We start from the raw sequence: 24,578 nt of genomic DNA, 5'->3' as shown, positions 1-24,578 counted from the left end.
GAAAGTCAAGCGACGTTTCCCAGGTCAGCACAGGTTAAACCATCCAACACAACAACGCAGTCATCCTCTGATCATCTGCATGATGCACACAATGTCATGGGACAGTTCACAGTTCACGGATCTCATGAACTACATCTGCACGAAGAGACAACAACACCACAATAACCTGATGATACTTTACATTCATTACAGTGATGCCTAAAGGAGGGCGCACACTGGATCACACAGAGTGTCCTTTCATCTCAACACAACGTTTTCTAGGAGTATACACTCGCGAAAATCCACGCCACACTGCTCCACTCACATAGTTTTTCATTAAAGGCTCTGTATGTAATTTGTATATTTTTGTTTTGATTACTAAAGCATAAAAATACCGTAATATGTTTGCAGACATTTAAGAAACATGATAAGTTTCTTAAAGCTACATCCAGTTATTCTGCTTTGAAATGTACGTTCCGTGCGAACAAGCGAACAAACGAACTGGGTCAGAGATCACAGATTCTACCCGACCCCAGCCTCAGCATCCATTGAAAAAAAACACAATGACAAGAGGCATATTAAATCCTGAACCGATATATCGTTTTGCCGATATTATCGGCCGATATGAGCCTGTCGCCGATATATCAGTATCGCCGAATATGCCGCCGATATGAATTTTTTTTTTAGAACATATAACGCAGATAAATGCTTGGAATGGTGTAATTACTTAGTTTGTCCAGCAGAGCTCCATTGTTTGCTACTGGCGACCTGGATGAAACGCTTTAAAGCTTAAGTCTATAGAAAACCATTGAAACTTTGAACGGCTATATCTCCATAACGGCGCTGCGAAACAGCAACAAATTCGGGGGATCCCTTCAGCTCGAGGAACCCTCTCGAACGTGAATCGAGTGTACGTCTAGAGGCCCGCTTTCGAATGAGAGCACCCCCGCGTCGATAGCCCCCGGGGTTCGGGAGTTACGGGTGGTTAAATTCGCGGTCCGGCGCCGAACGATCAAACAATCCCGGGGGCTACCGACGCGTGGACGGTGGCGTTCGAGAGGGCTCCTCGAGCTGAAGGGATCCCCCGAATTTGGTGGAGATCTGCCGGCACGTTCGCGAGACAGTGACACCAGCCAACACTCTCACTTCAGTAAGGAGGTCTCTTGTTCAGGCAGCAGCATTCAAGCGTTGTCTTATTCGACCGCTAGCGCCCTGCAAAGTGGACTTAACATGAAATTCCGCCATGATTCCAGTTCCAAGGGAACGTACATGTTACAATCAAAGGGCATTAAAGCGCGCGAGATGTGAATTTATATTGTATTTATTTACAGAGGTATATTATGTCACACTTCACGCTTCTCTAGTAAGTTTCGTCTGTGTGTGAAGACAGTAGCGCAAATCCGTGAATGAATGTTCCGAAGTGAAATAAACTTCAACTTTATTGTTCAGTGCACTGATGTCAGACTCATTTTGGATAATAAAGTTTACTGTTAAATTGTTAAATGCCCTGCCTCCATTATGTATCTCTGTCACGTCATTATAAGTGTTTGATCACCACATTTGAGTGATCATTGTAAAAAATGTGTTTATGTATATGTATTCTGTTTATGCATATACTGTATTCTAGTAATGGGACACACGAATGGGAACGTGTCCAAACTTTTGACTGGTACTGTACTATAATATACACAAAGGATATCGGCCGATATATATCGATATCGATTTTTACTCCCTAATATCGGTATATCCCAAAAATAACATATCGGTCAGGCTCTAATTAAAGCGAGGATAAATGAACTCGTCGCCTTCCACTGTCAGTTGTGCTCGTTCCTGTTGCGTGCTCTCAATCTGGCAACCCGCACGAGCATCGAGTCTGAGGAGGAGGAAGACGGAGAAACAACTCTCTCCAGTATTTTGAGTTTGGACTGCAGTACCCATTTCAACCACTAGCTGTCAATATGACAATATATTCCTGAATCATGGTTAATGTACTCACAGCAGGATACATTGTGTATCTAAACCTTTTTTCAGTAATAAGTCTTTTTGTGGTTTAACAGTCTGAATGAAGTCTAGGGAAATATCATAATCACATTTGAGTGTTTTGCAGATAAAAGGGCAGATACTTCTATTTTATAGACCATCCTTCATATTTTAAAAGTTTGTGTTCCTCATGTACATGCTACTGTTTAGTCATGTCTCATATTTAGTGGCAGCGTTTTGTAAAACGGTTTAACTGCAGTGTTTAATTTCAATGTTGCAGTGTTGAATCACTTTGGAATTACAGGATTTTTATATGATGATGATAGCAGTTCTGTCTATGTATTGATGCAGGTTAGTGCAATATATGAAATTGTGTTTCATGTGAGCAATATTTATAGGGAGAGTTTACCCAAAAATGAAAATGTATCATCATTTACTCTGCTCATATGACTGCCTTTCTTCTACAAAGATATTTTCATAGACTGATATGTTTACATCCATAAAATGAAAAGTAAAAGGGTTTCAAAACTTTTAAGATAAATATGAGTTTGAGACATAAGGGAATAAATGAGGGAATTATCAATTTTGGGTGAAATATCCCTTTAAGCAAGGCTGTAACCATGTCTTGAACATTGGGGGGGGATAGGCCTAGGTCAAATTTGATTTTGATTTTGCTTTGATTGGCCATCTCAATCATTTTGACATTGACGACATTGCTGGTAAACTGCTGAGGCAGACCAGCCTAAAATGTAACTTTTAAATCTTTTTGTAATCCAGTAAGCAGCCATTTGTTTTGGGGTGGGGGGGGGGGGGGGCCTTGCTCAAGGGTATTGGAAGGGAGCGCTGGTTATTCACTCCCCCACCTACAATCCCTGCCAGTACAGAGACTCAAACCTCCGACCTTTGGGTTATAAGTCTGACTCTCTAACCATTAGGCCATGCATTTTTGGGCAGTTTAGACTTGTCCTTTAAGAGAAATGTATTGTAATTATGGGTATACTCGCCTGTTTAATTGCCTTAAACTGGCAAATGTTTGAAAACATTGTCTTAAAAAAATTGCTCTTTTGAATAAATGTTTTATTAATATTGTTGGACACTGTTATTGCAGTTTTCAGTTGCAACATATTTCTTAGTACCAATTTCCAGTAGCATTTTTTTGTTCAGTCAACTTCAGGTATTTTGAGATCTACAGACAAAAAATGTTGAGTTAGCACAACTTGTTAATCGTTGCACATCTCTAGAAAACTAATAATCTTGAGTTAACTCAACTAAACATTTTTTGTATGACTGACCGCTTCTTTTCAGTCAGTATAACTGTTTTTTGACAAAAGCTGAGTGAACAAGAAAAAGCTAGGGGAAATTAGTACTAAGATTTTTTTTGTTGTGCTGGCTTAATTTTTTTTAGAGTGAATCTCATCTACACCACTTTGTGCATTCTTTAAGTTCATTCTTAAATAATAATTCTAAGGCCCTATGAAATCACAATTTCCTTTCTAAATTCTGTTTTCCCTTTTAATTTTACTGGATTCAGTTTAATGGTTTAATTAAATGTCTAATCAATTAAATGAATAAAACTTGAACTTATATATATATATATATGCAATAATAGGGTCATATGGAATGTTTTATTTTTTCAGAAATTCTGTGTTGTTTTGTTTGTTTTAATTTTTCTGGGTTTATGATGCAATTCAAATTTATTAACAGTGGTGATCAAATGAAGGCTTAAAACAGTAACAATGTAACTCATCTTTCACAATGTAATCAAATGAAAATTTAACAAATCCTTTCTATTTTCTGGCATACAATGTTCTGCACAACAGAACAGAACAGTTTACTATCAAAATTAAAACATGAAAGAAAAAATGTGTGATATTCTTAGGGGGCTACTGTCCTGCAACTTGAACATAAGACTGGCTAACGATGGGTGATACCTGTGAGTTTCAGCGCAGTGTGGTGTGGCCGTTCTCGTCCAGTGGCCTTAATGTAAAGAGAGAATCTCACAAAAACACTCACGGTTACAGCTGGGGTATATATCACTCCCAAAAACAAAATACAAACATCAAATATCATCATATTTTGCATAAACAAGCAGACGCCTACTTCACAAGACTGTTAAGTACACAATTCTCATTGCCATAATGCAAAACACGTATTCATGTAGCGTGCGGCATCATCATTAGGGGCCTGTTTGACACATGCTGTGTCTGTGAGAGCAGTGCCACAGGCATGCGTTTCACGACCGTTTCTGCAGCGTAACACAGGAAAATAAAAGGGATTTCTGGGTTACTGCACTGAGTAACCCACAGACACTCACTGACAACTGCCCAGCAATGTGCTAAATATATCACGGAGGATGCTTTACAGCAATAAACGTCAGGCGGGGAAATCATCATGACGGCAATAATGCATGTCACCACACAGAAATAGGCAGGCAAAATATAATTTTTCCTTTGATTTTGAGCTGAACTATGACATAGACACTTCTTTGTGGGATTCACCCAAAAAGTCCAGCGTTAGATCTAGAAATCTTCAAATATAGAAGTGTCTTGTTTAAACGTGCGTTTGTGTAGTTCTGTCATGCTAAATCTGAACGACCGCTCTGTCTGCAAACAACCAGCAAAACACAGATGCTAGAGCAAGCAGGCCAGTTGGCAGAGCAGACCCACAAACACTTAAACTAAGACACACACACACACACACACACTCAGGAACCTTGTCCTCAAGCACTCCGGCCGGCAGAATCCACGAGGGACTTCTGCTCGCAGCTGCTGAACGAGGAAGACACCTGCGCTCCGTCTGAGAACACAAATAACAGCCAGCATCCGCTAGCACTGCACGACCAACACCAGCAGCACAGACACTTTGTCTGTTCAGATAGTTTGTGTTAAATCTAGTGACCGGCTGATACAGGCGTTTCTGAAGCCAGTACATAAAGAACATCATCTGTCATCCAAGCTGTTCAAATATGATGCAAATGGCTACATCAGTGACATCCCGTACTAGATTACGAACTTCATGCTGATTTCGAGTCAATGAACACTGTACACCCTAACATTCGAGATACCAGTTAGAATTTAAGTTAATAAACTCCAGGATTAATTTTACACAGCTTTATATTTTGGTTTTGTAGCTACTAAACAGGCATCTTAAAGGGATAGTTCACCCAAAAATGACAATGTGATGTTTATCTGCTTAACCCGGGGCATCCAAGATGTAGGTGACTTTGTTTCTTCAGTAGAACACAAACGAAGATTTTTAACTCAAACCGTTGCAGTCTGTCAGTCATATAATGGAAGTGGATGGGAATCACGCCTTTGAGAGTCAAAAAAACATACACAAACAAAACCAAATTAAGCCCTGCAGCTCATGACGATACATTGATGTGTAAAGACACGAAACGATCGGTCTGTGCAAGAAACTAAACAGTATTTATATCGGTTTTTACCTCTTATACACCGCAATGTCCAACATCCGGTGCGTGACGCATGTACGTGCTCTGGCATAGTAGACATAGATATATATACATAGATGCCTCATTAGTGACTGTTTATATGGGCCGCGGGAATATATATCTATGTCTACTATGCCAGAGCACGTACACGCGTCACGCACACGTGACATTGCAGTGTTTCTTGCACAGACCGATTGTTTCGTGTCTTTACACATCAATGTATCGTCTCGAGCCGCAGGGTTTAATTTGGTTTTGTTTGTGTATGTTTTTTTGACTCTCAAAGCCGTGATTCCCATCCACTTCCATTATATGACTGACAGCCTGCAACGGTTTGAGTTCAAAATCTTCGTTTGTGTTCTACTGAAGAAACAAAGTCACCTACATCTTGGATGCCCCGGGGGTAAGCAGATAAACATCACATTTTCATTTTTGGGTGAACTATCCCTTTAATAGCACTTAACATATAATCCTGAGTATGTTAGCTCAAAATTCATAATGACAGATACGTTTTGTTTTCAAGTGAATTTTTATTTATTTACATTTACGCATTCAAGCAGACACTTTTATCCAAAGTGGCTTACTAATGAGGAATACATCAAGTGATTCATCATAAAGAGGCATTAAACACAGGAAGTGCTCTTAATATAAAGTTTCAGACTTTGTTTAGAACAGGGATTAGGGAAAACTGAAACTTTCTTCTTTTTGTTCTCGACCAAGCAAATTTCATGAATATCACACATTGCAATTCAGTTGTACTGCATCAGCCGCTGACAAACCATATTATGTATATCTGGTGGTTTTAGTCTGATAGTTAAAGATCCGCTGGACTGATAACTGAAGGGTTGTAGTAGGTTTAAATGTAGCAAGTTATAGTCTCAATAAAGCCAAATACTGGTATATCAGTGTGTCGCTACTTAAAGGGATAGTTCACCCAAAAATTTAAATTACCCCATAGTTTACTCACCCTCAAGCCATCCTAGGTGTATGTGACTTTCTTCTTTCATACGAATCCAGTCAAAGTTATATTAAAAAATGTCCTGGCTCTTCCAGGCTTTATAATGGCAGTGAATGGGTGTTATTTTTCAATAGTCCAAAAGAAGTCCAATAAAGCGCATCCATCCATCATAAAAAGTAGCGAATCAATGCGTTTTTATAAGAAAAATATCAATTTTTAAAAAATGTATAAACAGTCATCTTTAGCTTCTGCTAACTGTTGTGCGCGCGTTCACAATAGAACACCGTTCTGGCGGATGACGTAGGCGTAGCGCAAGCATACACATATCTATGAGTGTAAGGTCCGGTGCTTTTGCTTACTTTAGCAAAGGAAAACCAGTCTCCTCTCGGCTTATATCAAAATCCTCCGACATTCTTCTTTACAAATCTTCGCTTCGTACTTCTAATTCGTGACCGGTGTTTTGTTACGCTCTCTCCTCTGCGCTTCCTCATTCGTCACTTCTCACCGGACCTTACAATACACCTACTTCATCTGCCTGAACGAACGCGCAAGCTAGAAATTACGGTTTATAAAGTTTTAAATATAGTTTTCTTACAAAAACGCATTGATTCGCTTCAGGAGGCCTTTATTCACCCCCCGGAGGCACTTTTTTTATGATGGATGGATGCACTTTATTTGACGTCTTTTGGACTGTTGAAAAATAACACCCATTCACTGCCATTATAAAGCTTGGAAGAGCCAAGACGCTTTTAAATATAACTCCAATTGGATTTGTCTGAAAGAATAAAGTCACATACACCTAGGATGGCGTGAGGGTGAGTAAATCATGGGGTCATTTTCATTTTTGGGTGAACTATCCCTTTAAAACACAAAAAAAGCTCATAGTGGCAGCGACAGGATCTGGTTTACAGACAATATACATGCTCTCTAATAGTACAAGCTCCCTCAAAAGACAAACTAGTAACTACATCTGACCACCCACATGCTAAACACTATTCAACCATCACTACTACATCCAGAACAGCCTGAACACAGCATTATTAGGTTAAGTTAGTAACTTCAACTGATCAACAGAAGAGCTGTCCATCTGATGAATCCCATGCCGAGCAAACACAGCAGTCCTCTGAGCCGAACACGTGACGCCCGTGCTGCGGTCTAGCTAGGCAGCTCACTAGGTTTCGAGACACAGCCCTAGGATACAGTTGCCATAAATAGTGCACTCTGCTCTTAGTAATAAATAAATGCGATCCTCACCTCGCTCCGAGAAACTCCGTTTGCTCTTTACAGCTGATCGCTGGCAAGGCCTCGCTGTTGCTGGTGTAAGCGGTTAACACGACACCCTGCTCGTCCTGCTGGCGACTCATCTCGAGCGCAACATTGTTATGGAGGTCTCGGCGTAACTTCGGAAGAACTGCCGCTCCACTGACTCTCCCTTAACAGCGTGTATAATCAGCCACAGCGCTCCGCCTCCGGGCGGCAGGCGACCAATGCAAAGAGTCGGCTCATGAATATTAATCACGCTCACCTAAAGAGTCTTGCTGATTGGCTGAAATGCAGACGCTGTGTGATGGCGTACTTGTGGTAAAGGCTTGCTTCATGAATATTAATAACGTCACGTAACCCGACGCTCCAGAAAGGTTGCTAGGCAACCTACCTAAAGTAATTAATATACATAATAATATAATTATAATATTATAATTATATGAATGACTAAATGCTAAATTACTTACTGCTAAATTACTAAATAAATAAAATATAATTCAATTCAGAGAATGCAGCGGGGCGGTGGAAAAGAGTTTTAAAACAGAACTAAAGACAGGTTTGAGCTGATGAGGCATGGTGAGGTTCAGATCTGCCATCTAGTGCTCAGACTCACATCTGCGTGTGTTCACCCTCTCTCTCTTGCCCTCATTATACCTGTTTGCCATTGTTCGACCCTGCCTGTGTTTCTGACCTCTTCTGTTTTAATAAAGCTCGCACATGGATCCGCACGTCTCACGTCTCATCAGCCCCGTTACAGGTATGTTGTTAAATACTGTTAAACATACTGTACTTCAGTCCCTCCAAGCCTCGTTTTCATCCCTGTCAAAAATGAAATATGGTATTACCCTGACTGAGGTCTATAGGGACTTTCCAAAAAGAGGATACACAAAATGGAGCTGGAAACTTTCCAAGGATTATGTTTTATTGAACATCTGCTTTAAAAGAGGTTTGCAATTTTTGCGACGTTAACAAACATTTTTGACCTGTTTAAATACATGTGTAAATAACTCCAATCCTGATTTGTTTGATTTCATTATTTTCAAGTAATAACCCTTTAACATATGGGGTGGATTCGGGTAATGTGGGACACTTTTTGCAATTTTGACTTGTGTATCATATTTCCATATGAAGCCAATACAAATATTATATCATTATGACATCTCTAAGATGTTCCCTCATTAAATCCGAAGAAACTTTTCAGATATTGTTATTAAAGTGGAAATGCCACACATATTAGTGCTCCTTGTGTCAAAAGCTTTAAGAATGTGTGGATTGTCTAATGTGGGACAGCTCGTGCTCAAATCTGGGACACTGTGTTTTGGGTTAGAAATAGTTAAATTTTTACAAAGCAAACTTCATATTTAACACTCCTGGTTACATGTTTGTAATGTTTTCTGGTTAATTCATTAGTAGGCCTACAGAGTGTTTGCTGTCTTCATCAGATTGTCTAGAAAACATGTAGCCTATGTTCACATGTGGAATGTTAAATATTACACTGAAATCATATACTACTTAAAATAATTTATTACAATTTCAGATTTCTGGCAGCAACAATAATAACCATTTAATGAAGTCAAAAATGTAAAACTGGACTTTATAAAGATAGCAAAACAATTTTATAAATGATCTTTAAAAAGATTTAAACTTTGGGATGTCTTTAAAACTGTTATTAAACTCCTATACTCTGCACATGGTAAGAATATGGAACATGCATGTGTTAAGCAAACTGTAATGACAGAAATAAGCAGCTGGATAAAACAAACTGTTTCTGCCTTCATTTCAGGCTGCAAAGCAACAAAATGTGATTATTTTAAAGGGGGCTGATTCTTTTCTGAATGTATGGCATTTAACTTTCTTAATGTACATTTTATCAGTAGAATAACAGTATATTTGACTGTCCCACATGAGTCAAAACATGCTGTCCCACTTTTGAAACATCCTTACAGTCTCCAGTCCACTGTCTCGGTAATTTTAGAAAATATCCTGAGTCTGAGATATAATGCTGCCCTATCCGGGAGATTCAGCTTGAAGACCGGTAAGCGCCCTCTTGAGGAAGACAATAAAATGAAGAATAAAAAAAGTGAAAAAGATCAAATTGGCCCTAGAGATGTCTCTAAGGAGGGTTAAAGCAGGGGTGCCCAAACTCGGTCCTGGAGGGCCGGTGTCCTGCAGAGTTTAGCTCCAACTTGCCTCAACACACCTGACTGGAAGTTTCTAGTATGCCTATAAGAGCTTGATTAGCTGGTTCAGGTGTGTTTCATTAGGGTTGGAGCTAAACTCTGCAGGACACCGGCCCTCCAGGACCGAGTTTGGGCACCCCTGGGTTAAAGGGTTCTCCCAAAAATGAAAATGAAATTATTTATGCACCATCCACTTGTTGCAAACCTGTATGAGTTTCTCTTTTCTGCTGAATACAAAGGAAGATGTTTTGAAGAATGTTGGTAACCAAAACAATTGACGGTAGCCATTGACTTCCATAGTATTTTTTCTGCATTCTTCAAAATATCTCCTTTTGTGTTTAGCAGAAGAAAGTAACTCACACAGGTTTGGATCAAGAGGATCATTTTTGGGTGAACTGTCCCTTTTAATGAATGCAGTCAACACTACTGAATAGTGAAAATGTAATAAGATGATTTGGTGAAACGCTCCAAATGATTTCACTTCCTGTCTGTCACAATTTTATGGAACACTCTTATTTCTTTTAATAGAGGGAACAATATTATGTTGTGACAAGGTTGCATGATCAGTTTGCCACAACACATTTCTGGTAACTACACTGAGTTAGTTTAAAATATATATTTGTAATGGATTAAATGTCAATCATTTGATTTAATAATGATTGCATTGTTAGTGAAAAACAACCCTGCTTGTGTAAACTGCTGTCAATGCAGGACCAGTGTTTCCCTGACACAGACACTAACAACCAGTTACACAACATCACAGAAGAGTGAAAGGTCATCTACCAGATACAACACATCTCATACAAGTCTCCATTTAAATTCACAAGGTAGGCGGATGAAAATGAAAAACAGGACAGTGCTGCTCAAACTTGCATGCAATATTTAATAACTTGCATGCAAAGACATCTCTCTCTGCTCTGCTCACCCACACAGCGCTTCTCATTTCTCAGGGTGAAATGGATACAGGCCATCTGAAGAATAGAGTGAAATGTTATCTGTTCATAACAGAGGTGTCACTGACTGCTTCTGCCCGAGCCGCTCAACACATGCTACGTTCTTGCGCTTTCAGACCGTTCTTGATTTTTTTTTATAAGAAGTGCCGGTAACACTTTACATTTGGGAACACATATTCACTATTAACTAGGATTTTTTTTCCCCCCTCAGTGAACTCTTAATTTCCTGCTTATTAATAATTAATATCTAAAATATTCTCATGCAGAATAAGGCATCAATATGTGCTTTCTAAGTACTAATAAGCAGCCAATATGCTAGTAATATGCATGCTATAAGCAACTTAGTGAGAACTGGTCCCTAAACTATAGTGGTGCGTCTTTCACACTTTATCTACAAAAAATACCATCTTGTAATTATCACACATCGCATTCCCATTAGCATCATCAAATAAATTAAGCTTCGAGTTGTAGTTGCGGTTTAAAACTGCACGACTGTGAAGAAAAAGAAGGATTCAGTAACATTTAGACAACTTAAGCATCTGGACACTTGAGTCGTATTTAAATTGGTCTGAATGTCCTTGCAGCATCTAACAAAATTTCAAAACAAGTGTCATCGATAGGAAAGAGATGCACAGACGCCCTTCACAAGTTTGCTACAAATGACAGATGTAGTGTTTAAGATGAAGACAGTCAGTATTGTGGTTAGTTATTGGATGATGTTGCTAGTCAATGCGGTTCTCTACACCTGTGTGAACACGGTGAATCGCCAGCTAGCCAAAAGAAAACATCCCACAGCATTTGACACACTTCGTCTAATACAATAAGGTTTTTAAGCATGACACAACTATACAAAGTGTCTCTTTTGGTCCACTGTACGAACAGGACCATGACATCTCATTATCTAAACGATCTCAGCGGCCTCATGGAGAAGAGCACTTACCAGAGCTGCAGGTAACACACCAGTTTGGTCACCATGACCTCGGCCCGGGTCAGAGGCGCGTTTGAGCCCTGCATCCACAGCAGTGCATCCCTCACTGCACAACACGCTCCTCTCCTCCTGTGCATCATCTCATTAAATCATTCATGAAATTTTGACACCAGGAGAGAACCCGGAGACACAGGACGCCTCCGGGAAAACCTGACGCAGGACTGCTGTGCTTATGCACTTATTGTCATGTTTGTGCTGAATCTGTCATTTTATGACTGCTTAAATGTATTAAGCATATCAGAAGCCCTGTATCTGAAAGAGCTGCTCATGTGTTTATACATGCACACACGAATCAACCAGAAAATGGACACGCTTTCAACCGATCTAGCGTGCGACGGTGGCGTGTTCCTGAGGAATTGGTAATAATACTTGATGCACTTAATCCAAACCGATTAGAGGACCGCAGCTGTTCAGGATTATAACTGCACTGCATCTATAGTTCCTCTTCTAAAACACGCCCAGGTCACATTTCAGCACAAAATCAAGAGAGAAACGATACGGGTTCATTGCCCGTCGATGTTTTGCACTGTGACAGTTATAATGTGTCATTATTCTTGTCTCGTGAAAATAACTTTGAAATGAAGTATGTCTCAGGCATTGTTTCTGAGATTTACTCTAAAAGATGTACCTAAAGATAACAGCTACAGGTCCAATAAAAGATAATGCTTGCAGCTAATCTTTGAATGAATGAAGCTATCACTGCAAATGTTTGTAGTTATTGATAAACTAATATTTGCCACAAATCATGGCTAATTATTTGTTTGATAATTTTTCTTCATTTGGTAACGGGGTTGATGGTTGAGACTGAGGAACACAGTCAACACTATGATTTGGCAAAATAATATAATAGAGAAAATATTTAGATTTTTAACTGTCATGCTGTAGAAAGGGTCAAAATGATGTTAGGGTTCGGTTTTATGGAACACAACAATATTACAACAATTTTAAAAATAAAGGTTTATATTAGTGCTTTATGATTGTTGCTAGTCAGCAGAGCTGGGTAGATTACTTACAGATTGTAATCAATTGCTGATTAAAAAACTGTAATAACATAATTTAGGTTATTCATTTTAGGTAGCCTACTTTTGAGATTAGTTTTTTAGGTTACCTTTTACCTAACGTCTTTTAAACTTACCATTCATAATCAATAATGCAATTCATAATTATTTGCTTCATACATCATGTTTTTCACTGCATGGATCACAAGGTTATTTACATGCATTCTATACTGTGAATATATTCAGTGCTAAACGGTATAAAAGACAGTAGGATTTTTAGAAAGGAAAAATTAAAAGAGAATCAATAAATTATGAAAAACTTACTGCCATTGTGTGAATAATATGTAATCACGTAATCCATAAACAAGTAACTGTAACCTGATTTATGAGCATTTTAGAATGTAATATAATCTAATTGCAAGAGCTTAATTTTTGGAATCTGATTACGTAACCCAGATTACATGCAATCTTACATGTTACTACCCAAGACTGTACGAACGTGATCCCAGCTTTTAGCCGTGTCACACTGTGGGATCTCAGCTGTCAGTAATGTCAGACCGTACGACAGACAAGACTCTTCTTGATGTGACAGTCGTCGTAAATGAAGCTACACTACAGGACTGCGCCTCATAAGGTAAAATGCAATTGCAATGGTCATTAATCAGCTGTCGGCAAACATGTCACACTAGCAAGCAAACACTACAGATTTTGGCCTATGATAGGAGGATCTTTTAAGATTCACAAAATTTGTCTCATATGGCCAAAATCATAACAGAGTGCACCAAACACATGCGGAAAAAAAAGTGTCTAATCCGAATAATTTGACAAATAAGGCATTGCTGAATGTAAAGTGACGTGACAGTGACGTGACATGTGACCAAGTATGGTGACCCATACTCGGAATTTGTGCTCTGCATTTATCCCATCCAAAGTGCACACACACACACAGCAGTGAACACACACCCGGAGCAGTGGGCAGCCATTTATGACGAACGTGATCCCAGCTTTTAGCCGTGTCACACTGTGGGATCTCAGCTGTCAGTAATGTCAGACCGTACGACAGACAAGACTCTTCTTGATGTGACAGTCGTCGTAAATGAAGCTACACTACAGGACTGCGCCTCATAAGGTAAAATGCAATTGCAATGGTCATTAATCAGCTGTCGGCAAACATGTCACACTAGCAAGCAAACACTACAGATTTTGGCCTATGATAGGAGGATCTTTTAAGATTCACAAAATTTGTCTCATATGGCCAAAATCATAACAGAGTGCACCAAACACATGAGGAAAAAAAGCGTGTAATCCGAATAATTTGACAAATAAGGCATTGCTGAATGTAAATGTAAATTTGCATGTAATCACAGACAATCATATTTGCATCCGAGTCAAAATTTCACCATAGGACGTCACAAAAGGTCAGCAAAATAACATGATTTACTGGAATTATTTTATCAGCATGAGCAGAGAGTTTCACAACAAAATATTGTTTAGGAATAACAAAACCATTTCAAACTACCTATGATGTAAAAAAAGAAATATAAAACTGAGAAAATGAAGGTGGGAGAGAGCGCTGTACATTCCCTCCCCCCCCCTACAATCCCTGCCGGTACGAGACTCAAACCCACAGCCTTTGGATTACGAGTCCGACTCTCTAACCATGTATATGGCCACGACTTCCCCGACTAAATGTAAATTTGCATGTAATCACAGACAATCATATTTGCATCCGAGTCAAAATTTCACCATAGGACGTCACAAAAGGTCAGCAAAATAACATGATTTACTGGAATTATTTTATCAGCATGAGCAGAGAGTTTCACAACAAAATATTGTTTAGGAATAACAAAACCATTTCAAACTACCTATGATGTAAAAAAAGAAATATAAAACTGAGAAAATTCATCCCTGTACGTGTTCCACCGCGTGTCAGAAATTCTGAAGGTCTGCAGGATGCACAGAATTACTTCTGAAGAGTCTGTAAGCCAGGAGCTGCCCGCCAAAGATCATCATCAACAACCCAGAGCCTGCAGGAGACGAGACACGCGTACCGTCAGCATTTCATTACAGATTGTGATGCACTGAGCATATGTTCAGCATCAGATGAGTGCCCTGATTTCATTTTATTGCACTGATTTAAAAAAATCAGTCTAAATTAGTGACAAAAATGATCAGAAAAGGCCCTGTTGAAAAAAACAGCATATCCTGGTTAGGTATGTTTTGAAGCATGGCTGCTGGTTTAAGCTGGACCTTATCTGGTTATGAGCTGGTTTAAGCTGGTCCTGAGCAGGAGCTAGTAACCAGGATATGCTGCCTGGTTATGTCAACAGGGCTTATATACCTAGGTCGCGTGTCCATTGAACTTTGACCTTTAAAGGGTTACTTCACCCAAAAATTTAAATTAGGCTGCGTTTTACTCACCCCCGAGGAATCCTAGGTGTATATGACTTTCTTCTTTCAGACGAATCCAGTCGGAGTTATATTAAAAATGGTCTTTGATCTTTCAAGCTGTTTAATGCAGCTCAGCGGGTGTTGCATGCATCAGTCCAAAAGAAGTTAAATAAAAAGTGCCCATCCATAAAAAAGTGTCTCACACGGCTCCGGGGGTGAACAAATGCCTCCTGTAGCGAATCGATGCGTTATTGTAAGAAAAATATCCATATTCAAAACGTAATAATCTTAAAGTTCTTTCGGACTGATGCATGCAACACCCGCTGAGCTGCATTAAACAGCTTGAAAGATCAAAGACCATTTTTAATATAACTCCGACTGGATTCGTCTGAAAGAAGTAAGTCATATACACCTAGGATGCCTCGGGGGTGAGTAAAACGCAGCCTAATTTTCATTTTGGGGTGAACTAACCCTTTAACAGGGGTGTCCAATCCTGCTCCTGGAGGGCCAGTATCCTGCAGAGTTTAGCTCTTAAATCTTCTTAAAAATCATCATAAATAACTTCTTAAAGTTAAGATAGCCTCAGACTTGTCTTGTCAAAGGTAAGGCAGATTTAGTAGAAATCTATTGGGTTATTTCAAATTAATTGTCGTAATTAAGTATTGCAATATAACATTAGACTGTGCACAGGTTTTCTGAAGTGACACAAACCAGTGACTGGCAATGTAAACAGTGATCTGTCATGATTTTGTGTGACACTACTTCATGCTGAATTCGAAAATCAGCAACAACTCGACAAAAAAATCAAGTCCGATAGGGAGACTCTTTTTAGTTTTAGCCTATAAATACGACATAATCTTTGGCAGTATTCAGCGCGTATGAATGTGCCCATCTTGATTGCCTAGATCAGTGCATCCTGAGACGAGCTCTTTAAAAGTAACCATGGCGCATTAAAAACAAGCAGCTGAGACGAAAACGAAAACAGTGTGTGCGCTGCTTATGATTATTACGGTAATCTGCAGGCAGCGCAAAAAGATATGCCTTGAAGCGTTTTTCATTATTTAATCAGATAAAGATGCCATTTTCTACAAGTTGTTCTTAAGAACATATATGAGAACTTGAGAATTTTTCAAGAATTGCACTTAGGAACATTTTTACGAATATCTTGGAATTTTTTGTGTTTTGCGTTTAATTGGGGTTGGAGCTAATCTCTGCAGGACAGAGGCCTTCCAGGAACGGGTTTGGACACCCCAGACTTATAAGCAATTCAACCACAGACAACTGAGCGGCACTAGTGGTGCATTCACATGCTATCATAACTGCCATTGATATGTGACATCAACTTGACCCATAACCTTTTATGGTGAAAAGAGGACAGACTCCGCAGTGAACAGAGAATGTGAAGCTACGTCCCGCCGCGTTGCATGCCGCTAATGATACTGGAATTAACACAGATACCTGCTTGCCTTTTTTGTTTTTGCCTTGAAAATTAAATATTCACATTCTTCATAGTATCATCTGCAAGGAAGAGATGCTATTTTATTGCACTGCATGATAATTTGACGATTTCAGTGTAGTTTTGCAGAATTCCGTTCATTACTACTATTTTATTTAGTGATAGTTTAATCAGTGACATTATTAAAAGAGCTGCTATCCGGCGTGACATCAGCTTCATATTCTCTATTGTTGGGAATTATTTGTTTCCTGTGTATTCTGTGATGCTAAACTATATGAAAGAGGCTAAAATTATGTCTGTTTCGCTGCCAAAACTGAAAGCTTATCCAAAAGAGAGAACTTACCGAGAGCAATCCACCAGTGCTCTGTCGAGGGAAAATCAGCCATAACTGAAACCAGAGTCACAGTGAAAACAGGTTCAAAAGCAGCCCTCCTGTACTTTCAAATATACAATTTTACAAAACATTCATCACAAACACATGCATATCATCAATGCAAATACTGTAAGTACATGCAATGACAATATCTAGGACTGTCAATAGATTAAATGAAGTAGATATAATAAATGACCCAATGAATCACATCTATCAATCATCTATCGATCATTCAAAGACATTTGCCTACATTATTATGCCATGCAACTGAATGCACTGAATAGACAAATAAATGTCTGTAGAAGCCAATGTATTTTTATTGACATTTTTGCCTGTTATGACAATCACAGCTCAGCAATCCATTTAATCAAGTCCACCTTGTTTTCCATTTACAGTGCTGTATGTTTTAATTGTTATTCAGATATAGCGTCGCACTGTTCTTTAGCGCCTCACGTTTTCTACTCGCAGTAAGTGTGCTTTGGTGAAGAGTGTCGCCTGACTGCAGACTCACAACAACATGAACCTAATACTTCCAGCTTTTTACAGAATTTAAGAACGGGTCAGTGGCACGATTCATTATATCGGCCTTGTTGGTGAGCAACCCTCTCGTTAAACTTACGTACTTACTAAGCATTATGTCATTTTCCGGAACTGCAACTTGCATAATTCTGTGCATTCACTAATCTAATTCATTCAAACGCCCCAGTATGGGTAAACTCGGTTCACAAAAGGAGCCGGAAGTGAAACAAACCGGCTGATGTTTTGCAGTAGCCTGAGGCTGTCAGCAGTGTTGTGTGGGTGAAGATGTTTTCCACTAATGGATGTTATTCAATAGAGTCTGTGGCTCTCAATGCTCTGATGTACTTATGACAGTACTACATCACGTTTATCTATCATACTGATCTCATATGTTCAGGGATTGTTCACTCTTAATCCAAAGAGAAACATTTTTAATGTCAAAGGAACCACAAGAGAAAACGGTGACTTTTGCTTCTTTGTGAATTCAACTATTTCTTGGAGTTCAACACACCTGAGCCTTCATTGGCTGACTGTGTCGGTTATGACAGCTGTGACTATCGTGACCAAGTAAAGCCAGTAAACATGGTAACTTGGATGATACACACCACAAGGACACCAGAAAGGAGCATGAAGGCCATTACATTGGTAATGAATTACCAGAAGTCCATCCATATAGAAGAGGCTAAACACTTTATGGCTCATAATAACTCGCATCATTATATGCAACTGTATTATAAGTAAGATTTATTGGCCCACAGTCGTCCATTGCAAGGACATTTCTGTACCCTAGTAAAAAAAAAAAAAACATATGCCACAATTGATTTTTTTATACATTCATTTCATACTATGTATACTTCAAATCCATTAACATTTATTGACATATCACTTAAGAATTACTGATATAAAATTATAATTGGAGTATTTCTTTATTGCACATTTCTTAACATTATGCCTAAAATGTGTTTTAACGTCACTATTGATGAGGATTGTATGCTCTCTGTATAATATCAGTCTTTAAATGCAAGACATTTAAAGTGTACTTGCACTAGTTCCACTTTAGCAAAATCAAATAAACTTCAGTATATCTTTAGTGCTACTTCCGCACAATTAAAGTGCATCAAGTACAAAATTAGTTGTTCCAATTTAGCAGACTTTAAGTATACGAGTTTAGTATACCAAAAGTACAACCGCAGGGTATTTTTAATAAGCACATAAATGCATCTTTAGTATACTTAGCACAAAATAAATGCATTTCAAATAGCATATTTTTTTTTCACTAGGGTAAATATGATTTTTGCTTGTCTTTCACAAACTCTGGGATGAGAGATGGATAACTGATCAAGCTGATTTGACCAAATGTGTTTAATGTCAAGTCTTCCCCTTGTATGTAGATGTTCCCACCTGCTACGGTCAGAGCGACGTGCAGCAGTGTGACAGTGATAGCGTAGTCCCACACCCACTCCTCCACGATCCACGCGAATATCAGGCCGCCCAGAACATACGTCACCTCTGTGGAGATCACACTCACTGCACAACACACGTGTGATTAGTAGCATCAAAACTTCTCTAATCATTGCACTGCACAGTCAGTATGTTCTCTGAGATCATCAAGCATTGCTGAAGTGTTACCCTCTTTCACCAACATGTGTGCTTTACCATATATATACACTATATAAATATATATATATGTGTGTATGTATGTGTGTGTGTGTGTGTGTGTGTGTGTGTGTGTGTGAGACCCTGGCGCACAAAACCAGTCATAAGGGTCAATTTTTCTAATTTGACATTTATGCATCATCTGAAAGCGGTTTAAATAATATTTCCATTGATGTATGGTTTGTTAGGATAGGACAATATTTGAAAATCTGGAATCTGAGGGAGCAAAAAAATCAAAATATTGAGAAAATCATCTTTAAAGTTGTTCAAATGAAGTTCTTAGCAATGCATATTACTAATCAAAAATTAAGTTTTGATATATTTACAGTAGGAAATGTACAAAATATCTTCATGGAACATGATCTTTACTTAATATCCTAATGATTTTTGGTATAAAAGAGAAATGTATAATTGTGACCCATACAATGTATTGTTGGCTATTGCTACAAATATCCCCCAGCGACTTAACACTGCTTTTGTGCTCCAGAGTCACACATATACATATATATATATATATATATATATATATATCTCATGCTCTCTTGATATCAACAATCAGCATCAGCCTATAATCAGCCCATAACTGCAGACCATAGCAATGTTGTGATAAGAATACATAATCCAAAGTTTGTACCACTATAAGTGAAAATCTTGAGCCGGTATTTAGGTGAATGCAGCTTTACACAACACAGAGTATTGAAGCCAGCCTACCTAAATATTTGGGACTTTGCCATGATGGTTGAGTGGTGTAGTCAAAAGGCGCTAACAAGCTGTCCACCTCCTCCACCCTGATATCAGCAAACAAACAACAAATACACACTCACACAGCTTGAACTATTTCTGCTTTTAGTTCTTCAAATCAAGAATGTGATGCTGCTATCATGTTAATCGTCTTTATAATTGCAATAAAGTTTATTGAAGATAAAAAAAAACAATTGTGGCTAATTTGAATAAATTAATTTAATCCCATTCGTATGTTTTCATACGATTTTCTTAAGCCGCACTAACAGTTAGGTTCAGGGGTGGAGCTTCATGCTTACTTTTTTTGTACAAATCACATTGCACGAATTCATACCTCATAAAACAGTTGCATTTTCTTATGAGATCAGGTTGAAAAACGCATGGTGAATTAGAGTTAAATCCAATACGCAACGCAAACTGATCCCGCTCTACTTCAGTGAATATCATGCTTATGCTAAATTTGTGTAGATGGCAAAATTTAGGATCCAGATTTTTCATTATACATCAAGTAGTAACCCAACCAGGGTTATTATAGTTCAATAAAACTAAAACTGAAACTAAAACCATTCAAAAAAAATTCATTATAAAATAAACATTAACTGAAATCAAATATAAAATATTTTTATTTCAGCTACTTTCCAAAGCAATATTTCTTAACTTAATTTAACGTAATTTAAATGTACTACAATAACTAAAACTGAAATAAAAATTACTAAAACTATAGACATATCTATTAAGAAAAATATTAAAAATGATAAAAACACAACAAAATTACTAAAACTTTAACTAAAATTTAAATTAATAATGTTATATATATATATATGTACTCTCAGTTATGCTAAAATAACAGTGCATGTGTCTATACATATATACATATATATATAACTTTGTTTTGAAACTGTTTTTATTTTTATAATTTTAGTTAATTTTAATTTTAGTTAAAGTTTTAGTAATTTTGTTGTGTTTTTGTCATTTTTAGTATTTTTTATAAATATGTCTATATAGTTTTTATTTATTTTTATTTCAGTTTTAGTTATTGTAGTACATTTAAATTAAATTAAAGCAAGAAATATTGCTTTGGAAAGTAGCTGAAATAAAAATATTTTATATTTGGTTTCAGTTAACGTTTATTTTATTTATTTATTTTATAATGAATTTTTTTTTAATGGTTTTAGTTTCAGTTTTAGTTTTATTGAACTATAATAACCCTGGTTGGGTTACTACTTGATGTATAATGAAAAATCTGGATCCTAAATTTTGCCATCTACACAAATTTAGCATAAGCATGATATTCACTGTAGCAGAGCGAGATCAGTTTGCGTTGCGTATTGGATTTGACTCGTATCTATATATATATATATATATTTAACAGCCTCTCAGTTATGCTAAAATAACACTGAACCCAACACAGTTTCCAAAATCGTTGCTCGTACATTCAAAGAAAAAAAAACCCTGCATAGGCCCAACAATATTCTAATCAATAACATGATAAACTGTTCTTGGGTTGAACAGGAGAACTGATCATTTTGTGAATGCATATAAAGATATTACTAATATTACACGTGCTGAGAAATACTGCCATAGACTATTTTCTTTCTGTACTACAGGCAGTCAGTATAGACATGTCACCCCATAAGAGGCAGACGCACACAGAAACACAGACAGAGAGAGAGAGAGAGAGAGAGAGAGAGAGAGAGGAAGTTATGCTGCTCAACGTGGAGAATCTCACCTGAGAATGCCGATGCAGAGACTGACCACAATATAGTAGAGAGAGTAGAAGCACAGCATACACATCAACAGGTTCTGAAGAACAGCCTGACGACAAGCACACAACACAGCCACGCTCAGTGCTTCTGGGAAACATCTCTAGTTCTAGTAGTGTTAGTATTATTAATCAAACGTGTTCTATCGGCATAGAGGCCTGAGTTATTCCTGCACATGGTTTCGGTTATTTAGTCACTCCTTCACAGAAAAGCTTCAGTCTTGCATTACAATTCACTGAAAGCAAGGCCTATAGAAACATAGCTACTGCTACAGGGACACAGTGGATCCTTCAGGATCAGATCTGCTGCACCAGAGATAGTCAGACTTTACCCAGGTGTCATGGAGCTTGCTGTTGAGGGGCAGTTGTTGGCCATGGCGTTTGATCAGCGTGGTCCCACAGCACCGGCAGCAGTAGTCCAACAACATGAATGGCCAGCGATACTTTGATGGGCGCTCTCGCAGGTAGCATAAGACTGAATCAGTGCATCTGTCATGGCTGCTCTTAATAAGATTAGCAACGCTTCTGTAAATCTGGGCAGGACAAAGCCCACCTCCAGGCCCGGGCTACACTAACTAATTACCCACACACACTAAAAATACTCCTGGTTAAGTAAGGCTGTGCTAGAATACCTCACATTAGCCACATCAAGATTGGTTTCTGTTCTATAGCACTTCTAACATTTTAGAAATGGTGCAGATTTCAGATTAACACTGTGCACCAACTGCAACACACGGGTAAGACCATGCACACGACTCAGGCCCGCACTTGTTTGAAATCACATGCGGGTCATTCCTGATAGGAAGCATCTCTTGGATACTTTTTTATTTTTAAACTAAAATAAACATGCTTGTGTTGAAATTGCCCTTTGAATGAACATGCACTCCCTTCAAACTGGAGTCACGGCTGATATCCTGTGATGTTCACTTCGCAGGGCACTCACGGTCGAATAGAACAGACATCTGAAGTGATAAGAGACACAGCTAAAATAAGATCAGTTGACCGGCTTCAAACTAATATGCAGAGCTACACTAACTGCAGACAGGTCCGGCGCTGAACCTGATACGAGGACTTGGTACTGCAGAAACGTATATTAAGGGCTCGCCTCTGCCTTGAAAATCTCTTTGGCTTTTAAACTCAATTTGCAACATGAATTCTTTATGTTATAGCATGACGCCGAGTCCTTGCAAGTGGCCAAATTAAAACTATAACCAAAACCACCGGCTGCAGGCATGCAACTCCAAACTGTGGCACAAATCGCATAATAAAAAAAATGCATAAATACAGCTCTAGACTGCTTGGTTGGCTAACCAAATGCCATGTTTTATGCTTGTTTGTCATTTAGTGTTTTATCCAAAGAAATCAGATGAATGTCTGTGTTTAGGTCTACGAGGTGCATTCATTTACACAAGCAAAGTGCACTGAACAGCTAAACAGGCTTTCAAGAGACGAAGGCTCACAGAAACCCACGCGCTCTAAGCCTGAACTTAGTATAGTAGGCTATAATTCAGTGCGTTTTAGTTGAATAGTATCTAGTGTTGTCCAGTGTGTTATTATGTAGCGGTAGCCTGCTGCATGATACAGTGTTGCGCTGCGCAAATCCGACCATTTCTGTACGGTTCAGGGTTATTTTGTCGTTTGCACAGATAGGCTCGTGCTGTTAGCCTTCACAGCGTTTGTTTGCGTCACATTTCTCCAGTAAAACCACCGTCAGAACTCGAGAGTTCGCTCGTTTGTATTTACTGAGACGCTTCTGTACATTTGGCGAGCATGGGTCGCACGCAGGAATGTATTTTTAGCAACACAACAGCAATGGCGATGCTCCGCGCGTTAGGAGAGCCGCGGGCGGCGCGGGGAGCGTCAGCGACAGCGTCGAGATCCGTCGCAATTGTTTCAGCGCAAAACTTTCGATATTGTCAGGATGGGCGAGTGTGAAGCGCCACGGCTGTGCGCATGCGCACTGGAGCCGCCTGGCCAATTGCTCAGTACTCGTGGGAGAATTTGGGTAAGAAACAGACTAATTAAAACAATCGCACGCTAGAATAAACTGCTCGTGTAGCATTTCATACTCTTTGATAAACCTTTATGCGCCGTCTCAGACTTTCACGGGAGGTGTAATGCTTAGGAATAAGAATGAAAGTTAGATTTAAAGTAGAAAACGCCTGGACGTGTCATCAATAATACGAGCAGCAGGAAGAGAGTATGCAATCAAGAATAACGCGAATGCATGACACTCAGAACAGACGCAGTCGATAGACAGGAGCAAAGTGTGCATGTGCGGCTGATGGCAGGAATAAAGCATAGCTTTCTCTGTGTGTGTGGAATAATGCAGAGCAGCAGTGCCGGAGACGGCAGGAACCGCTCGTGCCAAACAGAACCCGTCTCGCGCGGTCGGCTCAATCCTGCACTTTAAATGTCATTGATCAGCAATACTGCCGCGATTCGCCAGGCCTGTGTCTTTCAGTTATATAGTGAATATAATTCCTGCTCCGCCATTTTGAGAAACTGCCTTTAAAACACATTAAAGAAAAGTGTTTTAATATGCGATAGCTACTGTGCCGTCTGAAATATGTCGTCGATGTTTAGGGCGAGATAATAATACTGCACTGTCGCCGTCGAGCTGAATCATTGCTCCTCATTCAGTGGAAACTATTTAATGCAATAGAGCTGCACGCAAGAAATGCACACAAACCTGGAAATAAACGCAGAAAACGCGCTTCACAGAAAAACCAGTGGTGGGAAATTAACATGCATTATATTTGATCATCATCACAATCGTCGCCTTCAGATTTGACCTAAAGCATTAGTTTAAAAAAAACTGTTATTCAAATAGATGTCAAAATATTGTACTTCACATAGAAAAGTAAAGCATGCACGGATATTTCAAATATTTGATGAGAAAATGAACTTTGTTTAATTATATAATGTATCAA

At 38.7% G+C, this 24,578-nt stretch overlaps 3 protein-coding genes across 4 annotated transcripts in view; 1 reads left to right on the top strand and 2 right to left on the bottom strand.

Moving 5' to 3' along the window:
• Window positions 1–7,814, bottom strand: part of LOC107560483 (rho GTPase-activating protein 18-like) — a 38,193-nt gene extending 30,379 nt beyond the window's left edge. Inside the window, exon 1 of the mRNA XM_016244668.1 lies at window positions 7,620–7,814. Coding sequence (XP_016100154.1) covers window positions 7,620–7,729 — 110 coding nt within the window. The 5' untranslated portion in view covers window positions 7,730–7,814. The remainder of the gene's footprint in view (window positions 1–7,619) is intronic.
• A 6,629-nt stretch (window positions 7,815–14,443) lies between these two features.
• On the bottom strand, window positions 14,444–23,564 carry tmem244 (transmembrane protein 244). Of its 2 annotated transcripts, none has more exons than XM_016244694.1 (6): window positions 22,751–23,564; window positions 21,613–21,698; window positions 19,854–19,930; window positions 18,888–19,013; window positions 16,938–16,982; window positions 14,444–14,774 (listed from the first exon to the last, which is right to left on the bottom strand). In XM_016244694.1, exons 1-6 carry the CDS (start codon window positions 22,922–22,924, stop codon window positions 14,677–14,679), a joined length of 606 nt encoding a protein of 201 aa, XP_016100180.1. In that variant the 5' UTR covers window positions 22,925–23,564; the 3' UTR covers window positions 14,444–14,676. The 2 variants fall into 2 exon arrangements, with proteins under 2 accessions (XP_016100180.1, XP_016100181.1); XM_016244695.1 differs by lacking the exon at window positions 22,751–23,564 and adding an exon at window positions 21,978–22,744 and having other exon boundaries at window positions 14,445–14,774.
• LOC107560482 (lethal(3)malignant brain tumor-like protein 3) overlaps window positions 23,157–24,578 on the top strand; it is a 66,875-nt gene continuing 65,453 nt past the window's right edge. Inside the window, exon 1 of the mRNA XM_016244667.1 lies at window positions 23,157–23,650. Coding sequence (XP_016100153.1) covers window positions 23,567–23,650 — 84 coding nt within the window. The 5' untranslated portion in view covers window positions 23,157–23,566. The remainder of the gene's footprint in view (window positions 23,651–24,578) is intronic.

Source organism: Sinocyclocheilus grahami, unplaced genomic scaffold, assembly GCF_001515645.1.
Source record: "Sinocyclocheilus grahami isolate Dianchi unplaced genomic scaffold, SAMN03320097.WGS_v1.1 scaffold730.1, whole genome shotgun sequence".
In the NCBI taxonomy this organism is placed as follows: Eukaryota; Metazoa; Chordata; class Actinopteri; order Cypriniformes; family Cyprinidae; genus Sinocyclocheilus; species Sinocyclocheilus grahami.
The sequence above is the reverse complement of the archived record's forward strand: the minus strand, read 5'-3'. Positions and strand labels throughout refer to the sequence as shown.

Excerpts from the sequence above, each read along its gene's own strand:
- tmem244 (XM_016244694.1), bottom strand. The coding sequence starts at position 22,924 with ATGCATTTTTTTTATTATGCGATTTGTGCCACAGTTTGGAGTTGCATG. Across the intron at positions 21,699-22,750 it reads AAGAGATTTTCAAGGCAGAG|GCTGTTCTTCAGAACCTGTT; the intron begins GCGAGCCCTTAA and ends GCTTGTCGTCAG. Across the intron at positions 19,931-21,612 it reads CTCTGCATCGGCATTCTCAG|GGTGGAGGAGGTGGACAGCT; the intron begins GTGAGATTCTCC and ends TGCTGATATCAG.